This window comes from Parus major, chromosome 7 (genome assembly GCF_001522545.3).
Source record: "Parus major isolate Abel chromosome 7, Parus_major1.1, whole genome shotgun sequence".
Lineage (NCBI taxonomy): Eukaryota > Metazoa > Chordata > Aves > Passeriformes > Paridae > Parus > Parus major.
The window spans coordinates 17898566-17916571 of NC_031776.1; the positions used below are offsets into that span (position 1 = coordinate 17898566).

An 18006-nucleotide genomic window follows, 5' to 3' on the forward strand; every position below is an offset into this window, starting at 1 on the left:
GTGACTTCAGCATCAATATAAAAGGAATACAAAAGTGAACAAATACCAGGGTCATAATAAGCAACAGAGAACTGACATCTCAGAATTTGAAATTATCTTTTTACATTTAACCAAAAATACTTACCCTGTGTAACTTTTCTCTTCTCTCATCAGAGTCTGGCATGCCCCTGAGACTTGGAGGAATATACCAAAAACATACATTTGTATGCTCTGGCTGCAAAAAGAACCAAATATATACATCAATTAAAAAAATTATACAGATCAGTCCCACACTAAAGGCTAGTCAGTAGCATATTTTATCACAGACATGAAAGACAAAATATAGTATTGACTTTCCTAGTCCTGCATGTTAAACAGAAAGAAATGGATTGCAGTACTGCTGCTTGCCTCTGCTGCCTTAGATTCCTTATACATCATCTCATTTACAATATTTAGGTTGCTAATGAAGTGCAAATGCTTTTCACCTTTGTACAGTTTTATGAGTAACTGTTTTTCAGGATCACATCAAGGGCAACCCAATTTTCCTTTCCTTAGTAAAGGGAGAAATTAAGTTTATATTATGACCCAAAGGTTTATGTACTGGCACTAGCAACAGAATATACAGTAAAAATAGCAGATTCTCAGTTATGTACACAATAGCCTCCATATGAGTAGGTTGTATTAAGGTTGTATTAATCTTAATGCCCTAAACTGAGAAGGTCTCTGCAGAAAAGGAGGACATAAACCTGTCATTTATGGTACAAAACCACATGTATTTGACAAGAAAACCTGCCCAGATGCCAATAGTCATATAATTCTTTGGAAAATAAGAGCAGTTTTGCATAGCTGTCTTGAAGAACTGTGAGAAGCATGAAGACAGATTTGGCTCATACATATATGAAAGCAAACTTACCTCCCCTTCAAAAACCATCTCAAATTCTTCTCTGTTTTTTATTTTAGTGTAGAGATACTCTGCCAGTTCCAGGCATTTATTGATCTGATTTTCAAATCCTACTGTACCCTGTTTAAATAAGAAAGTAGGTATTAATTTTATGATCCTTTTTTTTTCTGCTCTGATGCAATCATCTTTTCAGGTAGGTTTAACTCTTTCATATTTTCAGGCAGAAAACATTTAGCAGTATTATTTCTTGTAACTTAAAAGTAGCATTAATAAATGGTAAAAAAGTGGCTAAAGGTGGCCCAATTGTAAATCATTTTGGTTTGTCTCATTTTAAGAGAATTTATAATGAAAATAACAAGGACTTCCACTATTTTTAGTAGATTATTTTAGGTCTTTTGTATTTTTTCCAGTTTCCAAAAAATATTATGGGTATTATGTCCTGGCTTCAAAGCTTCTGCTGAAATACCAGAAGCTTGGAATGGGAACTCACTTGAAAGTAAGAACTGGGAAATAAATTATTTCCTCTCACCAGTTTGCTAGAAATGAGCATTTAATCAGCATGCAAAAGTCTGCAATATGTTTACTAGAAGTCTCTTGCAAACCCACTGATATCTTGGCAAAATCATTATCCCAGAAAAAGTATATGGATGTTGATAATAAACAGTAGGGTTTTTTCTAAAGTACACTTTGTACATGAATGAAGAAGCAAGCATTTTTTCCCAAAGCGAAAACTGTTTTATAATTTTAGAGTGTATCATTAGATTTAATATAAATTTTATTAAAAAAAATAGACTCTGGAGAGGTTACCCTACTGAATTCCCATTTTGCCAGCAGAAGGGTAAGAATAACAAATGAGATGACTGTAGATAAAGCAATAAAGATGGAATGTGTTTTCAGACTACATGAACCCTCATTTTGTGTACATGTAAGCCTGGACATAAGCCCATGTTTAAGTTCAGCCATCCAGGCATACCACAGTAGTACCAGGTAATCAACAGTGGAATCATCACTTGGGCAATGCTTCCTCAGAAAAAGGCTTTGTTTTCCAAGTCACTTATAAAATCTATGCATTGAAATGTCATGCTCAAAGGACCCTTGTAAGTCATCAAGGCTACTCTGCTGTTACTACAAGAAATCTGTCATAGGGTACGTATGCAAGTGTAGAGCATCACAACAAAAGATCAGTTTGGTGCCCTGCCCTCAAGGCTTTTTTCTGAGGGACTCATCTAGTAACTTAAACCTTTCTTCAAGTTGTCATCTGAATTTACTGACAGCTAGCATTGCTCTGCAATTCACATAGTTCATTTCTAAGTTAATACTTGGATACTTGTGTGTTTAGAGATTGTAATGACACAAATATTTTTGTTAAAATAAAGTATTCCATTGCAGGACACTTAGAAATTAAATAAATACATTTCTGGTTTTTGTGCTAAATTCTTGTTATTTACCTTTGCTTTCCACATCAACCAGAATTTGAAAATGTCCACATGTCGACCACACTGTATTGCCTTATCTCCAGTGTCATAGGAGACATCATACTGTTTGTCTGGCTGGAAGAGATAGCCTGCACACATTTGATTGCAGCCTTGAAGGATACCCTACAATGAAAAATGAATAGACTTATATGACTTAATTGGCATTAGCACATGAGAGAATGTACGCATTAATAATGTATAAAAATGTATTTCAAACATGTTCAGGAGAATTGTTCTTTGATAGGACGTACTGACCTTGTTTTGGAAACCCGAGCAACAAAATTAATTTCATAGCCTAAGGTGGTTCTCTTAGAAGTCTCTGAGTAGTCATATGTTTTTACACACAAAAACAACCCCCCAGAGAAAACATTCACAGATTAATTTGGATACTTTGTGATATTAGCTTTACCCACTTCAATTTATAAGGCTATGTTTTTTAAATTTAAATTTATGAGTTGTTAAATTACACACTAGAATAAAGCTGTGGTCTCTTGGTGTTTCAACAGATTCAATCAACAGATTGCTACACAAAATAAAGTGAGAAAACTTAATTGAAGGTTTAAACTTTGTATGTTGTTCAGCTATATGACACTTAACATTAGTGATAAGCACAGATGATATAAACTAGACATTTTTTGGATATAAATAAATATGGTTCACAGACCAATAGAAATCAATGGACTGCTGGTAAAAATGTCTGGTTGAAACACTGGGCAGCAAATTCCTGTATGTTATATGTGACGTTTCTAAATGGTTTGCATTTCCTTTGAAGTTTCTTAGTGTTTTTTCAAGAAACTTGAAGACACCAGTGTGTCTCATAAATACAAAAACATCTATCAAAGTTCTCATACAGAGAACAAAAACTCTTTCCAAAATCCTGCAGTAGCTGGCACAATAAGCATGCATGCCACTAAAGAAAAGCTCATGGTTCCCTTCAATAGATGTGTTTTACAGAGGGAAATAAATGCTACAATCCTCAGTTTAGAGGTGGATCAGCTGGAAGAACAATGGCAGACCTAGGGCTGCTACTTACAACTCTTCCATCCCAGTTCTACGCACAGGGATGGAATTAAGTGCTTCTAGTAGCAATTGGAACATAAGAGATTAGTAGACAACATCATTAGTCCTATCCACATATGGTATGATTTTCTTTTTTATCATTTAATAAAAGTATGTATTACTTAAAAGAAGCAAGACACTAGGTTTGCTTTCATTGATGACAACAAAGAATCTCCATGCCAGCCCTAAAAGTACAGAGTCATAAAAAAAGTAGCATGTTTTCTTTTCAACATAACTGGGAAACTTCTATACCACTGTGTAAGGTAAAAGCTTGCCTCTTCAGCAGGTTAGACTACGACCAAGTACTGAGGTTCTATGTTCAATATATCATAGAAACGTGGGGCAGGTGCTCAGATTAAATAATTAGGACAGCTCTATTGTTGCTGTTAGAATATGCAGATATAACAGGTGAGGATCTGACCCATGTTGTCTACAATTTTAATAAAAAAAGCCAAAAACCCCAGGACAGATAAAACAACTTCCAAAACACAATGCAAACCCTCCTTCCAAAAGAAGTTTTGAAATTAAACAAATTTTGCAATACCCTCTTAAAAAGTAGGGCTTGATATTTACTTTTCAATTTTGTTTCTAAATGTTCAATTATTAAATATAAGGCAGACCTTCTCCCGGACAAGAATTGCAGAACATTGTAACAACACTCCCATCATCTTGTGTGGATTCCAAGTGACTGAGTTGGCTCTGCAAAAAAATTACAGTCTCAGATAGATCTGGAAAACAGAAACTTAATCTGAAGCAGTCACCTTTGTTTTCTGCTTTCAGCTGGAAATGACATTTTGACCATGATGATATCACTATGAATATTCTTACTGTCTTAAGTGTCTGTTTTCCCAGCTATGCTGTCCAGGAAATGAATTATTTTCATGTTAACATAGCAATGTCAGACTTGTGATTGGCTTATATTATTAGTAATGCCAGCTAATTAGTATCAGACTGATTAGCTGATTCAGTAACATCATCCCCAGAAGAGTTCTCTTTTAGAAATAGCACTAATAAAAAGAACAAAACTACTTTGACATGTTCTATTCAAGGAACTGACAGGGAAAGAGGGGTGTCAGAGAATTAAGGGACCAGTATAGATTCTTGGAGAATACAATTCTTTACCGAACAGCTGCTGGAAAAATAGAAAGGAAATAAAAAGATATTTTGCATTCTTACCTGCTTTCCTAGAGCCAGAGCCCTTGTTCGTCAAGCCCACGACTGTTAAAAGGCTCTAAAACTTCACAGCATATCCTACCATTCTGTATGTAAAGCTCAAAATTTCTTACATGTAAACACAAGTGAATGCACGAGATCACCTAATTTACATGTCAAACAGATTTTATGTATTTCAACATACTATCCTAGACAGTTTAATGGTGACACTGAAATAAATGTGCCAACATCGCACATCCATTGACCTTTTCACCCTAAGTAATTAATTACCAAGCGTTCCCTTGATTCACTGCATGTTCCAGAGAAGCAAAGTGCATAATTGTATTTCACAGACTATACATGTGTTTTTACAGTGTGGTTGAAAGAAAATTAAAAGGTATTTCCTCCTCTTCTACACCCTGCTCTCAGAGGTCACAGACACAATCAGTTTCTCTGTTTTGAGCAACACAGTGATGTTTTCACCCCAGTCTGATGACCGCTGTTTTCTACATACAATTCCAACCCCTGTATGTGCTAGATTAGACTGTAGCACCCCTCAGCTGAAAGAACAGTGCCGTGCTGTACCTGGGGACTTCACCATCCATCTAACATCGGCTGCTTATGCAGTGCAAACCAGCAGATAAATAGCTCAGACTAAGGAGGCAATTATCTTTTAGAAAAACTTCACTAATAGTTCAGATGGAGCGGTCAGGAAAAAGGAATTTATATAAAACTGATTTCCTTTTTAAAACATCATGCCTTCAGTTTAGCACATTCATTTAACTTTCAGGGTTTCAAACAAAGACAATTTTAAGCTATTCCTCACAAGGAGCATCAGGTGTGTTTTAACATGAAGCTGTCTCTCTCTCCTCCGTGCAGCCCCCAGCCAGAGGCTGTCCTACAACAGTCTCTCCCAGCCCTGTGCCATGGCAGCATGCCAGTCCTCCTTGCCAGTGTGTCCAAGTAGGACCTGAGTGTTAGCAACAGACCCCAGCTGGGGCCCATGACAGGCAATTACACCGTACACGTGGGCCCCATCCTGTGTTTGAAGATCTGTACAGCTGACTAGCAAAGAAATCATTTCATGCTTCATGGCCTGCTGCTTTCTGTATTTGCTTAAAATTATGGCCTTAATTAGCACTTCAGGGTTGACCTCAGGTCAAAAGGGGTGTGCCAAACTCCTGTGACCAAACCTCTGTATCTTAACAAAATTATTTTGCAATGCTGACTTAATATTAGACACGTTGTCATGAGTCACAAGCAAACTGGACTGGGCAAAGGTTGATAGGATTCTGCTGCTTCAGAGTACTCTACTCTACGTGCTGGTGTCATTGTGACAAAAGGGTCCAAGTGGTTCTGCTGTCAATTCTTTCATATCCAGTCCTATCCTTGATGTTGTACTTATTCTTCACTTACTGTATGAGATGCCCAAACCTAGGATAGTTTGTTTTCCCTAAGGAAAAGCATTGCTCACTGTACTCATTTTACATGGTGCCTGCATTCAGAATGGCAAACTCAAGGAAGCAAGTTGGTACTAATTTAAAAGTATATGGATAGAGGTTGCTTCAAATATTTTTTGCTTCCCTGAAGGCTGATATTTGCAATGATGGAAAATATCTAAAGTTTCTAATTCTTCATTGCCTTCCTGATTTCCTGATTTTTTTTCATATGTGCACCATGGTAGAGCGCTTTCAGAGGAAATCTAGAGACCAATACACTCATGGGTTTATAAATATAGCATCTTCTACACACTTGTCATCAATGGACATGGGAACAACTGTGCCAAAGACTACACCTGGACAGACTCCTGAGTCAAAATTGTAAGGACCGGTGGGAGGGTCACGCTCTCACTCTGCTATCACTACCAACACAAATGCTTTGCCTCTTTAAATTTGATTCAGTCAAAGGCTGGCTTCTGGTCTCACTGGGCATCTTGGTAAGCTGGCTTATGTACCTGGGGGTACACACATGCTTTTTTCTGCAGACTTCACTCTGACCTCTACAAGAGCTTCCTGCTTGTTTCATGTAGTCTCCACATGGCATCAACACACAGGCGCCTGTGCCCTGAGACAGGTGAGCACCTGTGACCCTTTCTGGCCTCTCTGTAAATGACCTCAGTCTTCTCCCTGGTACAGCAGAAGTGCAGCAGCTCTGTCTATCATAGCCCTTTCAAGCCTTAAAAGTACTGAAACTTGCTGCTAATTCAGTCTCTACCTCCTCTCTTTGTTGCATACACCTATCTTATTTTTTTTGTGTGTGTGTGTATAAATAAGAGTAATACAAGATTAAGTGTATATATATAAAATGTTCCATTTACAGAACACTCATGAACATATAGTCTTTATTTTCTGAAAAAACTGCAAACATCTTTCAGGAAAGAACCTTTACAAATTCCCACTGTGGGTATTCATACTCAAACACCTTCCCTGGATTCCTCATTTATCACTGCTATTCTCAAAGCCCTACATTTCAGAGATTGTCTAGCTCTCATAGTTCATTTTTTTCTTCAAATACTTCTTCATCCCTCCATCCATCCCAGACTTATGAACCCTACAAAGCTATGCATAGAACCATTTCCCTTCCTTTTTGCCAAGTAATATCCTTGTCTTCCTTCGAATCTGCTGAAAACTTACCTTTCACTCAATGGTACATCACAGATTTCTTCTGTAGTATTGTTTCAATCTCCCCAGTCTGAACCTTTCCCCTCTGTCTCACTATTGTTTAATATAGTGTTCAAACTCCTTAATGTAGCAAAGGAATATTTTCATGAATTGATGAAGTGTCATGTACCTTATGAAAATACTTTAGGAAAAGTATTACAAATAAGCTCTGTGTAGTACCTTTCTATTCCATTCAGTTTATGACGGTGCTTTCGGGACATTAAGAGTCCACCTCCCCAGGCAGCCTGGAAAAGACAGAAAAAAAGAAAAGACTCATTTTTTAGAAAAAGATCAACAGATTTTAGTTTACTCAGGATCTAATAATAAATATTTTAATTCAAGGGAAAAAAAGTGTGTACTAAGATCATTTTTTGCCTGAATAGCATCGCTTTTTTCTTACTTACATCTACATGGAGCCAGAGGTTGTATTTCTCACAAATATCTGCAATCTCCTGTATTGGATCAAAGGCTCCATATACTGTTGTGCCTGCGGTTGCATTCACAAAAAGAGGAACATATCCCTACAATAAAAATAAAAATATCAAACATAAATTGAAAACACTTTCAGAAAAAAGAAGGGGAAAAAAAAGAAAATTATTCCAGAAACGTTAGCTCATTTTTTAACCTAAAAACATTTTTCTTCCCATGTGAAAGGTGCAACATAAGCAACAGAAGAAACTAACTAACCATATACATGGTATTTTCTTGCAATTTCACTTCACAAAATTAACTAGTTAGAAGATAAAGAAAATTATTTTGTCTAATCTCTTTCAATGAGGAAATTCAAACAACATAGTGTAAGATGACAAAAATTCAAATAAATTTGGGACTTTTACAGCAGTATGAACAAAAATTAATTAAATGTGATTTGTAAGTCGTGATTTGAAGGCTTGAAATTGTTCCTTTAGTCTTTATCTACTAATAAAGAGAACAAAGCAGAACAAAGCAATCTAAAACAAAAGCAATAAATGAGAAACTATCAGATCAAAGAGAGACAATTTTGAATTAGATGAAATAAATGTGAACTGCTATTTCATAGAGTGCCCAAATGTAAAGAAGTTAAGAAATAAAAAAAAAATAATAATCTTGATTTCTCTTTGGTTATTTTATTAAAAATTCATGGGTTTTTCCACTGCATTGATTCAAGAAATAGCAATTACTGCCTAAAATTTAAGCTTATTATCTATATTTAACAAATATTCTTGCTACTTACATGAAATCTATAGGGTTTTCCAAGGGCTCTGTAGAATCTTTTATGGGTTTGACTAAACTTAAAAGTTTAGATAAAAGTAGCTTAGATTTTCTGTTTCCATGCTTGTTTCCAGATATTTACAAACAGGAAGTTGTTTTTAAAAGTCATGAACTACAGATGTGGTTCAAGAGTTAAAAGACTTTTTGTTTTAATCAGAAAATGGAAACCTTACCAAGACACATAGATAATTCTGTAAACAATAAAGGAATATATAATTAAGTATTAAAAAATACCAGTATTATATTTATGTCATGATAATGTTCTCTGTAATGACAACACAGGCTTCAAAGGAAGAAGCAATTTTACTAAGCCAAGCATTTAAGCATAAATTTTTAAAAACACAAACCTTTTCTTTTGCTTCCAGAATTTTTGCCTCCAAATCAGCTGGTATTATTTTTCCTCTGTAATTATCACAGAAACATAAAGATAAAAAAAATTAAAGAATGTATATGGAAATAATAGCTGCAGTTGAAATAATTCAATAGGATTTTCTCAACAGGCCATTAGCAACTTGACACACTGTACTGAATCAGTCCTTAAACACAATAAAACAAATTTAACAGATGAGCACATGTAATCTATCAAAACTATAGTATTCCTCCTACCTTTCATTGCATTTTATCAAAATAACATTGTCTGTTCCAAATCCAAGTGCAGCTCCAGCTTTCTTTATTGAGTAATGACTCTGCAGCAAACATACGAACACAAAATGGAGTGGTTGTTTAATGACGAAGCATTTTCACAACATATGTCAGTAAATTAAGAATTATCAGTGTATTAAACTCACATGCTCTGAGGTAAAGAGAACCAGTTTAGGGACTGCAGCCATGCCTTTGGTTTTAACTTCAGGAAAATATTTGTAACGTGCAGCCATTATGCTGTACATGTTGGAGATTGCTCCTCCTGTGAATGAATAAATAAATGAATAATAAAACAGTAATAATGAAGAAAAAAGTACATTATGCCACAGACATACATGTTTCATTTGCATAATGCAATGAAAGTGGCAGTGAACTATGAAAAAATATTTCTCTGAAATGCGCAGGCATCTGTCTAAATAGAATAGGACAGACTCTCAAGAAAGCCAGACTAATAATCAGAATTTCCTAAATGCCATCTCTTTCAATTGCTATCATTTTGTAACACATTCCTAAAAAGTTCAGCTTTCATTGTGCTGCTTTTGCATGATAACTGCTTGTTAGCAAAAACAACAGGAACATATTAACTTGTCTGAGATTGAAGGAATGTCACATATTGGATGGTTTTATCCCATCTTACTGTAGACATAAAAGTAAATGCTTAAAGTTAGATTTCTACAGCTGAGCTACTTCTTCTAAACTCCCTCACAGTCAGCTATGGGAAAGAGGCACTTCACAGGCTATGATTCAGCTAATCTATTTTCACAGTTACTTTTGAAGAATTTCAGAAGAGGGAAAGCACCTATTTCTCTTGATTTGCTGCTAAAAAGAGCCCTGAAAAATTAGCTCAGTCCTTTGGTGCAGACCTCAAGCTTTAATAAAATCAATCTCACACCTATAAGCCTAGGATGACTTCTTCCTCTAAATTTTTTCATTGATGAGAACAAAGGAAGATTTGTATATTTCTAGCAGATAGGACTGGAGATCAAACACTTTATGTGGGCTGTTCCAAAAGCAGGTGGTTTTGTCCTTTATGCTCTGTAACAGGATGGTGTTCCCTCATGCCAAACCCAGAAAAGTTCTGCTGGGCACCCACAGGACCTTCACATGGTTCATCGTCAGTTGTTTCTGTCACTGCTCATTGCCTTTATGGTCCTTGCATGGGAAGGCACTTTGTCTTGGTCTTTATGCTAGAATCATACTTGTGAATCCAAACAGATTATATCCCAGATAATGTGTCCCAGAAAGTGACAGACAATCACAACCTTTTCCTGACTGTGAGCCCAAATTCTTGCTGACCACCAAAGAAATCAGTACATGATTCTGAGAACTTCTAGTCAACAGGTTGCTCAGCACCTCCAGAAATGAGGCTCATAAAAGGGCTGTTTAAATGCCTAACTGTGCACCACAGTCCATAGTCAAGTTTTAAATGCTGATCAGCCATAGTACATGTACATAGTACAGTGACATACACAGGGATAAGTTTTTGCCCCAGCTTTTCTGTGGGATGTTTAAACAAAGCATTCCTAGTTCTAAATATCTGCCTCATTGTATGGCAGATAGTGTGAATAATCAGACACAGCCTATGTTTATTTTAACTTCTGAAGTTTTAGTCAAAACACCAAAACAGAGAAGAAAAACTCACCAGGTGAGAATATTCCATCACCATCTTTATTTGACCATCCAATGATCTCCCTCATCTTTCGAAGTGTTATTTGTTCCATGAGGACAAAAACAGGGGCAATTTCATAGGTAAACCTGCGTGGATAAAGCAAAACAAACAAACAAACACAACATAGATACAGATTCTAAAAACATGTAATAAATTCCCAGTCAGTGATTCTTTTTTAGAAACCTCTAGTATTTTAACAGTATTGTAACCTGTAGTTCTGATCCTTAAGCTTTATCCAAGCAAAAATCCTGAGGAAGACAATACTGGAAATACTGATGAATAAATCCTGCAGTATTAGTTATTTTGCAGCTTTCTGTGTAACCTAATATTCAACATCACAGCACTGCTGACATCTGTACAAGGTTGTCCTGTGAAATAACTGTTTCCCAAAGTGCCAATTCCACACTTGTGGAACAACATACTGCTAAATCCTTATGAAAACAGTGAACTTCACGGAGCCAAACAAAACCATAATTAGAAGTATTGAGCTAGGGTTTCAAAGTCTAAATATAATTAATTATGTGGATTTATTCTGTTGATGATCTCCAAGGACAACTTACTTTTACAATACAATGTGATCGATAACTGTCAAGAGTAATTACAAATGATGATTTTCTAATTACTAATTACCAAAACCAAGTCAGCAGTCAACTACTGTATCCACTTAATGAGGGCAAAACACATTACATATCCTGGCATGCCCTGATGTCAGAGTCAGATATGTGGATGGAAATTGACATCCATACAACTATTTTTGGTGATCAAGGTACATGGATAAATTACTACTGCTGTAAACAAATTCTGCTGGCTGTGCATGGGTCGAAAAAATAAGGGAGAAAAGGAAGCAGAGAGAAATGAAAAAAATCAACCTCTAATTTCCAAAGAATTCTATAAGAGTATGACACCCTGACACTTTGGATTTGACTGATATCCTCTGCTTGAATAATTGCGTCAAAACGTATGTGTTGTTTCTCTAACACTAAAATGATATTTTGAGGATAGGTACAGCAAACTTGAATGAGACACGATATTAAGAAGGGAACAAATGTCTGAAAAAGTTTGTCTTTTATTTACAGCTACACCAGTTGCCTAGACTGTTAATATTTTCTTCAATTTTTATGAGTCCTGAGTTCATCAGAGAAACACCATCATTATTTTTAAAACATTCCCTGAAGATTAAAACTCTGTAATTTGTTTAATTATTGTGACTGCTATTTTCAGAAGCCAAAATACTAGTAATTTTGTTTTTATTATCTTTAGAACTGGTAGAGACAGTTGAAAACTGATCTGAAGTTTTTGGATGCTGCCACTATTTACAAATGGACAAAATTAATAAACCAGTGTGTGCTAACAGTGGTTTGGACTTATTTTGTTTTTAAGCACTGCAAGTCTAGAATATATTCCAATCTTTAATTAGGCAGAATGATCAACTGATGTCCACAGGAACACAGCAGTGTATAGATAGTTGTAGCTCAGTGCAAGGTACTCTTAAGTCAGTGTAACTATTTTTTTCCCCACCAGTTTAAACACATTTTGAGTTTTTTCCTGAGACCTTGCACACTGAATTTTGAAAATATTAAACACAAAGAAAACAGAACTTTTTATTCTATTCTGCAGGTATTTTCTGAGTCTCCAAAAACTGACAAGAAATAAATGACAGTAGATGTTTATAAATTACAAGGCAAGTGAAGCTATATTAGGCAATGGCTATGAATTTACAAATCACATCTTGTTCACTCTGCCTTATTTGCTTTAAACTTAAATTATTTTGAAAAAATCAGTAAAACTCAAAAATGTGTTTGGTTTTAAAGGAACCATGTAACTTTAGAATCAATCTCCTAAAAAAAAATGCTGATTAGGTTTTTCCCATAGTTACAACATTTACAGGTATTTCTGTGAATTAGCTATAACAGTCATAAGTATCAGCTCTTTGCTAACAAAATGTAATAATGCAGGTTTTTTAGTAGGACCAGTGCTGGAATAATTCTGCTCTTACCTAAAGGACAAATCACTTTATCAGACCAAATCATTCTAGTTACCGTTCTCTTGTTGGCCAGTATGTAAAAATCAGTCTGAGAATAAACACAGAGCATTTTACATCAATTTTCTATTCATAAGCATATCTGCATAATTCTGAAAACAGCAATATATTCCCTTGTCTCAGGTAACAGCGGGCATAAACAGAACTTCCAGATAATATTTATTTTTAACCTCAGCTGCTGCTGCATGGTGAGAGAATCCCTGTGCTCCAGATCTCTAGAACTGGATGAATAATGAAAGTCTGAATTTCCATGCTGAAGGTCTCACGACTAGTGATTGAGCTATGAATAGCACATTGATACATTATTTTCAAGTCAATGTGGGAAGCTTATTATGTTTAATTGTATATATTATCTTCACAGTGACATTTAAGTAATATTTCCTAATGACAATTTAAAATTTTAGGAGAGTACAGATGTTTTGATTACTCAAAACTCATCTGCAAAAGAAAACACATACTTTTAATTGTTCACAAATATTTTAAGTACTGTTTATCTGTAGAAAAGAAAAAATGGCAAATGGAAAACATTCCCTACCATAATTCAGTGTTATTGTTGCTTATGTGTTGTGTGCTCATGTAGCTGTAATAGGTTAGAACAGCTTCTAGGTAAAGGTCAAAACCTGTTCTTGTGTGCTGGAACACTGCTCAAAACAAATAGTATGTTCCGCAGAGCTCACAAGGGGTGATTTGGTTCTTTTTAATAACCTTCTCTGTCAACCCTTTGAATCACATTTCACAAACATCTTGCTTTAACCTTACTTGCAATTACTGTGTTACTTGAAAGCACACCATGTTGACTATGGTTTGCTGAAAAAAAGGGCACACTAAACCTCACACTGACAAATAGATACTAAATTTTCAGATTCACAGCAAAGTATTTTCAAAATATTGTTTAAAGCACAAAAGAATGAGAAACTAGCTATTTAACACCTTACTTTCAAAAAAATAATGGGAAACATCAATTAAAAGAGTTACCCTTTAAGAAGTGACTGTGATGTTATTAATAATTTCAATATTTCTTTATTTTAAAACATGCTCAGTACAGGACTAAAGAAACCAGTATTACCTGCTGAATATTTGGACTTTGAATATATATAAAAACTGACTAGAAGGTTTGGAATGTTTTTACTGGTTTGGGAGGATTTTGGTTTGGTTGGTGGTTTTTGGCGGGGTTTTTTGGTGGTTTTTTTTTTGTTGTTTTGTTTTGCAGGTATTTCTTTAATGTTGCTGGTTTGGGTTTTTTTCATTAATTGCACTCTTGCAAAAATTCATCATAGTGGCATGCACTGACATTTAGCTTTCATTAACTTTGAGGTCAAGAAAAATTAGGAAAAGTTTCTTATTTGATGCATTCGGATGTCAAATTTTACTTTTTTTATACTTCCACTTATTAATTTACACATGACTTTATTAATCTTAGACTAATTCCTTCATTAGCATAAAATTATTTTTTCAGTGTTACATTTTTAATCATTTTGATGCTCCCCAGAAGCCACTTCTTTACTGGCACGTAAACAGAACATACTGCCTCAAGCCTGCTATCTCTGAAGTCAACAGTAGAGAGGAAAATTAATTTTTCCATATCTCATGTTCTAGTGTTAACATGGCTGCATAGTGGATACATAGTGGATAGCTGCAGACTTGTTCAGTCTAGAGACAGAGCTTTAAAAAAAAAGAAAAATATAGAGAAGATTGATCCAAAAGAAAAAAGTAATTTAATGATATTATATTAGAATAATCATTTTTACTTACCCTGTGCTCTCAGATATTTGCATTTCTATTCAGTTTTATGTAACTATTTTCATTGTATTACTGACACATTAAGAAAAACATGAGACATATTTCCAGAAGATGTAACACTTATCATTTAAAAATGAAAATTATTCATATCTGTGACAATACCTATCTACCATGACACTTGGCAGCCCATGTAAGCACCAGTCACAGACACGGGTGACAAGACACTGCTTACATGTTTGTATTAGCAGTAGATGTCAGCCACTCCCCAGCCAAGCCAATAATGTCCAGTCCTGTGGACAGCTGATTGAAAAAGCGAGGATGACCTGAAAAGAGAATCGAGAGCAACTTAGAACAAACTCTATGAATATCTCCCAGGTTTCAAATTTAAACCATCCACCCTTTCTGATACAAATCACAGGTTTGTACTCAGAACTTGCAGCAAAGAACTTTTCAAAGCAAGTCCTGCTTATGGGGAGACTGATAGCCAACATTCACAGATGTCTTATTACAAACTTGAAAAAATACTTTGGATATGAGCTTCTGTATGGAATCATTTGCATTTGAAAGAGAACCTTAGAATCGACTGAGCCTGTAAAAACCTCCGGGAGCTGCTCAAGGGCTTGGGCTAGCCCATTTCCAGAGCCCTCCTCTGACTTCCGTCGTGCTGTGAACTCGGGTGAGGAGCCGCGGTGGGGGACACCCCCTTGGCAGTAATAACCTCCAGGTATTGGGGCTATTTGCATTTAAATGGAGGAAGACTCAGACTCAGGCGCTTGAACTGGGGCTGCAGGAGTGAGAGAGGGGTGCGGAGGAGCCAGTCTCTTCCCGAGCTGTAAGGACACGGGAGAGACGCTTCAAGGGACAGGAAAAGCAGCAGGGGTAGAGGGCCCCCCAAGAGCTCCTCGACTCGGGCCCTTTCCCCACATGGTTTATAAAGCTGAATTCACCTCCTTAAACATGGTTTGTTATTGAACCGAAATAAATCACATTCCTGTATTTCAGCCGAAAGTGCTTTAACGATTTATATAAGCAATAATCCCGATTGTCGGAGGTCTACTTATCTAGCATGAAGAGACGAAATTCCTAACAGCCGGGAAGGGGCGTTGAGGGGAGGTGTCACGATTTAGACCTCTCTGTTCTCTGGGGAAGGACACGCAGATAGCACACTGGGGACACCCCGGCCCTACAAGGGAGGTCAGCTCTCGACGCCTGGAGGGACCCTGTCACGTCGGATTCTGCTCAACACTAGGAACATCAGCATCTTTTGACATGAAGAAATAAATGCGATTCTGCCCCGAGCGATGTCAGCAGAAACCTTTTGGAGGCGTGAGCCTGCCGGCGCTGCCACATCGCAACACTTCCTGACGAGGATGCACCGCAGCCGGGCTGCTCCCGCCCGGGGAACCCACGGCTCGGGGCTAGAGCCCAGAGATACACCACTTAGCTGTTTGCTTTACAAATCAGTACTTCTCTCCCTCTCCAGGACACACTGGCTGGGAACTTATCTTAAGCGACATTTCGGTGACCTCCCATAGCTGTTAATGAGCCCGGCATCTCCTTAGGCTGGGCTGCAGATTCAGACCCGGTAACTTCGAAGGGAGCTCCGCCTTGAGAGAGAATGTGAGCCCCAGAAGCCACAGAAGAATGCGTGTCCTGGGCAGTCAGACAATACGAGCAGCTCTTTAAAGCTGCACCAGACACCGCTTTGAACAGAGCTTGTGTCCGGTTGGATACCTGCCTCTCAGGTCCTGGGGACACGTCCTGCTGGTCCTACAGAAGCTCCAGGGGAGGTCGGGGTGAGGGGAGGAGGTTGCTCGGCATGCGGCGCAATAGGGGAATAATGGTGCAAACACACAGAGCGCAGCCACTCTGACTTAACTTCTGGCTACCTGTCAAACAACCCACGCGTTTGGGAGTGAAACACTCTCCCCTTTGATTAAGAGTACAAAAATCAAAATATGCTCCTGACTCCCCTGAATCAAACAAACCACCATGTAAATAGGAAGGACAGAACGCTATGTGCCACATCTGTAGTCAAGATTTTGCTCCTTGAATGCACTGCGTTGGGTTTTCACTGCTACAAAACTAACCACAGCAGAAAGCTGCTGCCCGTGCTCCAGGAGCCGTGGCTCGCAGCTTCCCGGCCAGATACCGCCGGTCAGCAGCCTCCTCCGGCTCTGAGCTCATCGCTCCAGCTCGGCGGAGAAATCGCCACCCGCTGCGGTCGAGCCGAGCCGAGCCGACCCGTGCCGTGCCGTGCCGTGCCGTGCCGAAGAGGGCAGCGGCTCGGGCAGAGCTCGGCAGCCCTGAAAAGCTGGAGCAAGGCTGGGGAGGGGAAACTCGGCGCGCTCCATTACCGCTCCAGTTCCTGACCTGCTCGGGTACGTATGGCAGTCGGGGCTAGTCGACAGCCGGGATTTCTGTAGATACAATGTAAAATATTTCAGACCAAAGAGCCTGAAAGAGCATTGACTTTGCTCTAGAGCCTGGCTGCCGCTCACCCTGTAAAGGAAGTGATTACAAACCGGGATTTCTGTCTGATTCAGAAGGACCTGGACAGGCAGGCCTCCTGGGTAATGGGCTGAAATCCACAGGGTTCCTTTATTGATGATTCCTAGGATTTCAGTCTCTTTTTCATTAAACGTTTGATGAACATAAAAAAGAAAAATTGCAAATTCTATGTCATTTATGCCCTAATTTACCTAATGATATTGCTCCCCGGAGATACAGACAGCTCGCATTTCATCAAGTGAATTTACGTCTTAAAAACTTGTTTCTGTGCTCTAAAAACAGCACAGAGCCCTACCCGGCGGGGACGGATGATCATCAATACATGAAGCTTCTGAGTAGAAACATTTCCAGCGCCCGCAGCCAGCCCTGGAGCCGAGCCTGCAGGCAGGCACAGTCATGGGCTACAGAGGGTGTGCTCTTACCTCTGCGAACTCAGTCACGCTCTCTTCAGCGTGAGCCTGAGAAAAGTCCCAGGAGGGACTCGCCGCAGAGTAGCGCTCAAAACCTACCTGTCCTCACTCCGTATTTCAGTGTGTCCCGACAATCCACCAGAATCTGCTCCAGGGACTCAGGGTTGTCCGAAAGCTCCAGGTTGAAGCCCTCCATGCCCTCCAGGAGTTGGTGTGGGTGGTGGAAGTCCAGCACTTTGGTGGATCTGTCAAACGTCTTCCTCACGTAATTGAGGAGGATGTCCACAACCTCCAGCAGGAACTGCATGGTCTGCTCCTCACCATTCTTGGAGGGCAGCAAATCTGTGGGGCAAATCAGCTGTCAACCCTTGCTTTGGGAGAGAGAATCAGAGATGAACCAGCCTCGGCTGCCCGCAGCGCTCCAAGGACCTGGGAACTGCGGCCCCAGCGCTGCCTGGTTGCGGCCGGGCATGCTCCCGGTCCCTCTCGCCCCGTGGGGAAGGGCGAGCCCAGGCA

At 38.4% G+C, this 18006-nt stretch overlaps 1 protein-coding gene across 1 annotated transcript in view; it reads right to left on the bottom strand.

The window, feature by feature from the left end:
* Positions 1 to 18006, bottom strand: part of GAD1 (glutamate decarboxylase 1) — a 34440-nt gene that overhangs the window by 7125 nt on the left and 9309 nt on the right. Inside the window, exons 5-16 of the mRNA XM_015635009.3 lie at positions 17590 to 17832; positions 14802 to 14892; positions 10762 to 10874; positions 9266 to 9381; positions 9084 to 9163; positions 8825 to 8879; positions 7631 to 7747; positions 7407 to 7471; positions 4035 to 4113; positions 2329 to 2478; positions 893 to 1000; positions 125 to 214 (exon numbers count right to left, since the gene is read on the bottom strand). Coding sequence (XP_015490495.1) covers positions 125 to 214; positions 893 to 1000; positions 2329 to 2478; positions 4035 to 4113; positions 7407 to 7471; positions 7631 to 7747; positions 8825 to 8879; positions 9084 to 9163; positions 9266 to 9381; positions 10762 to 10874; positions 14802 to 14892; positions 17590 to 17832 — 1307 coding nt within the window. The remainder of the gene's footprint in view (positions 1 to 124; positions 215 to 892; positions 1001 to 2328; positions 2479 to 4034; positions 4114 to 7406; positions 7472 to 7630; positions 7748 to 8824; positions 8880 to 9083; positions 9164 to 9265; positions 9382 to 10761; positions 10875 to 14801; positions 14893 to 17589; positions 17833 to 18006) is intronic.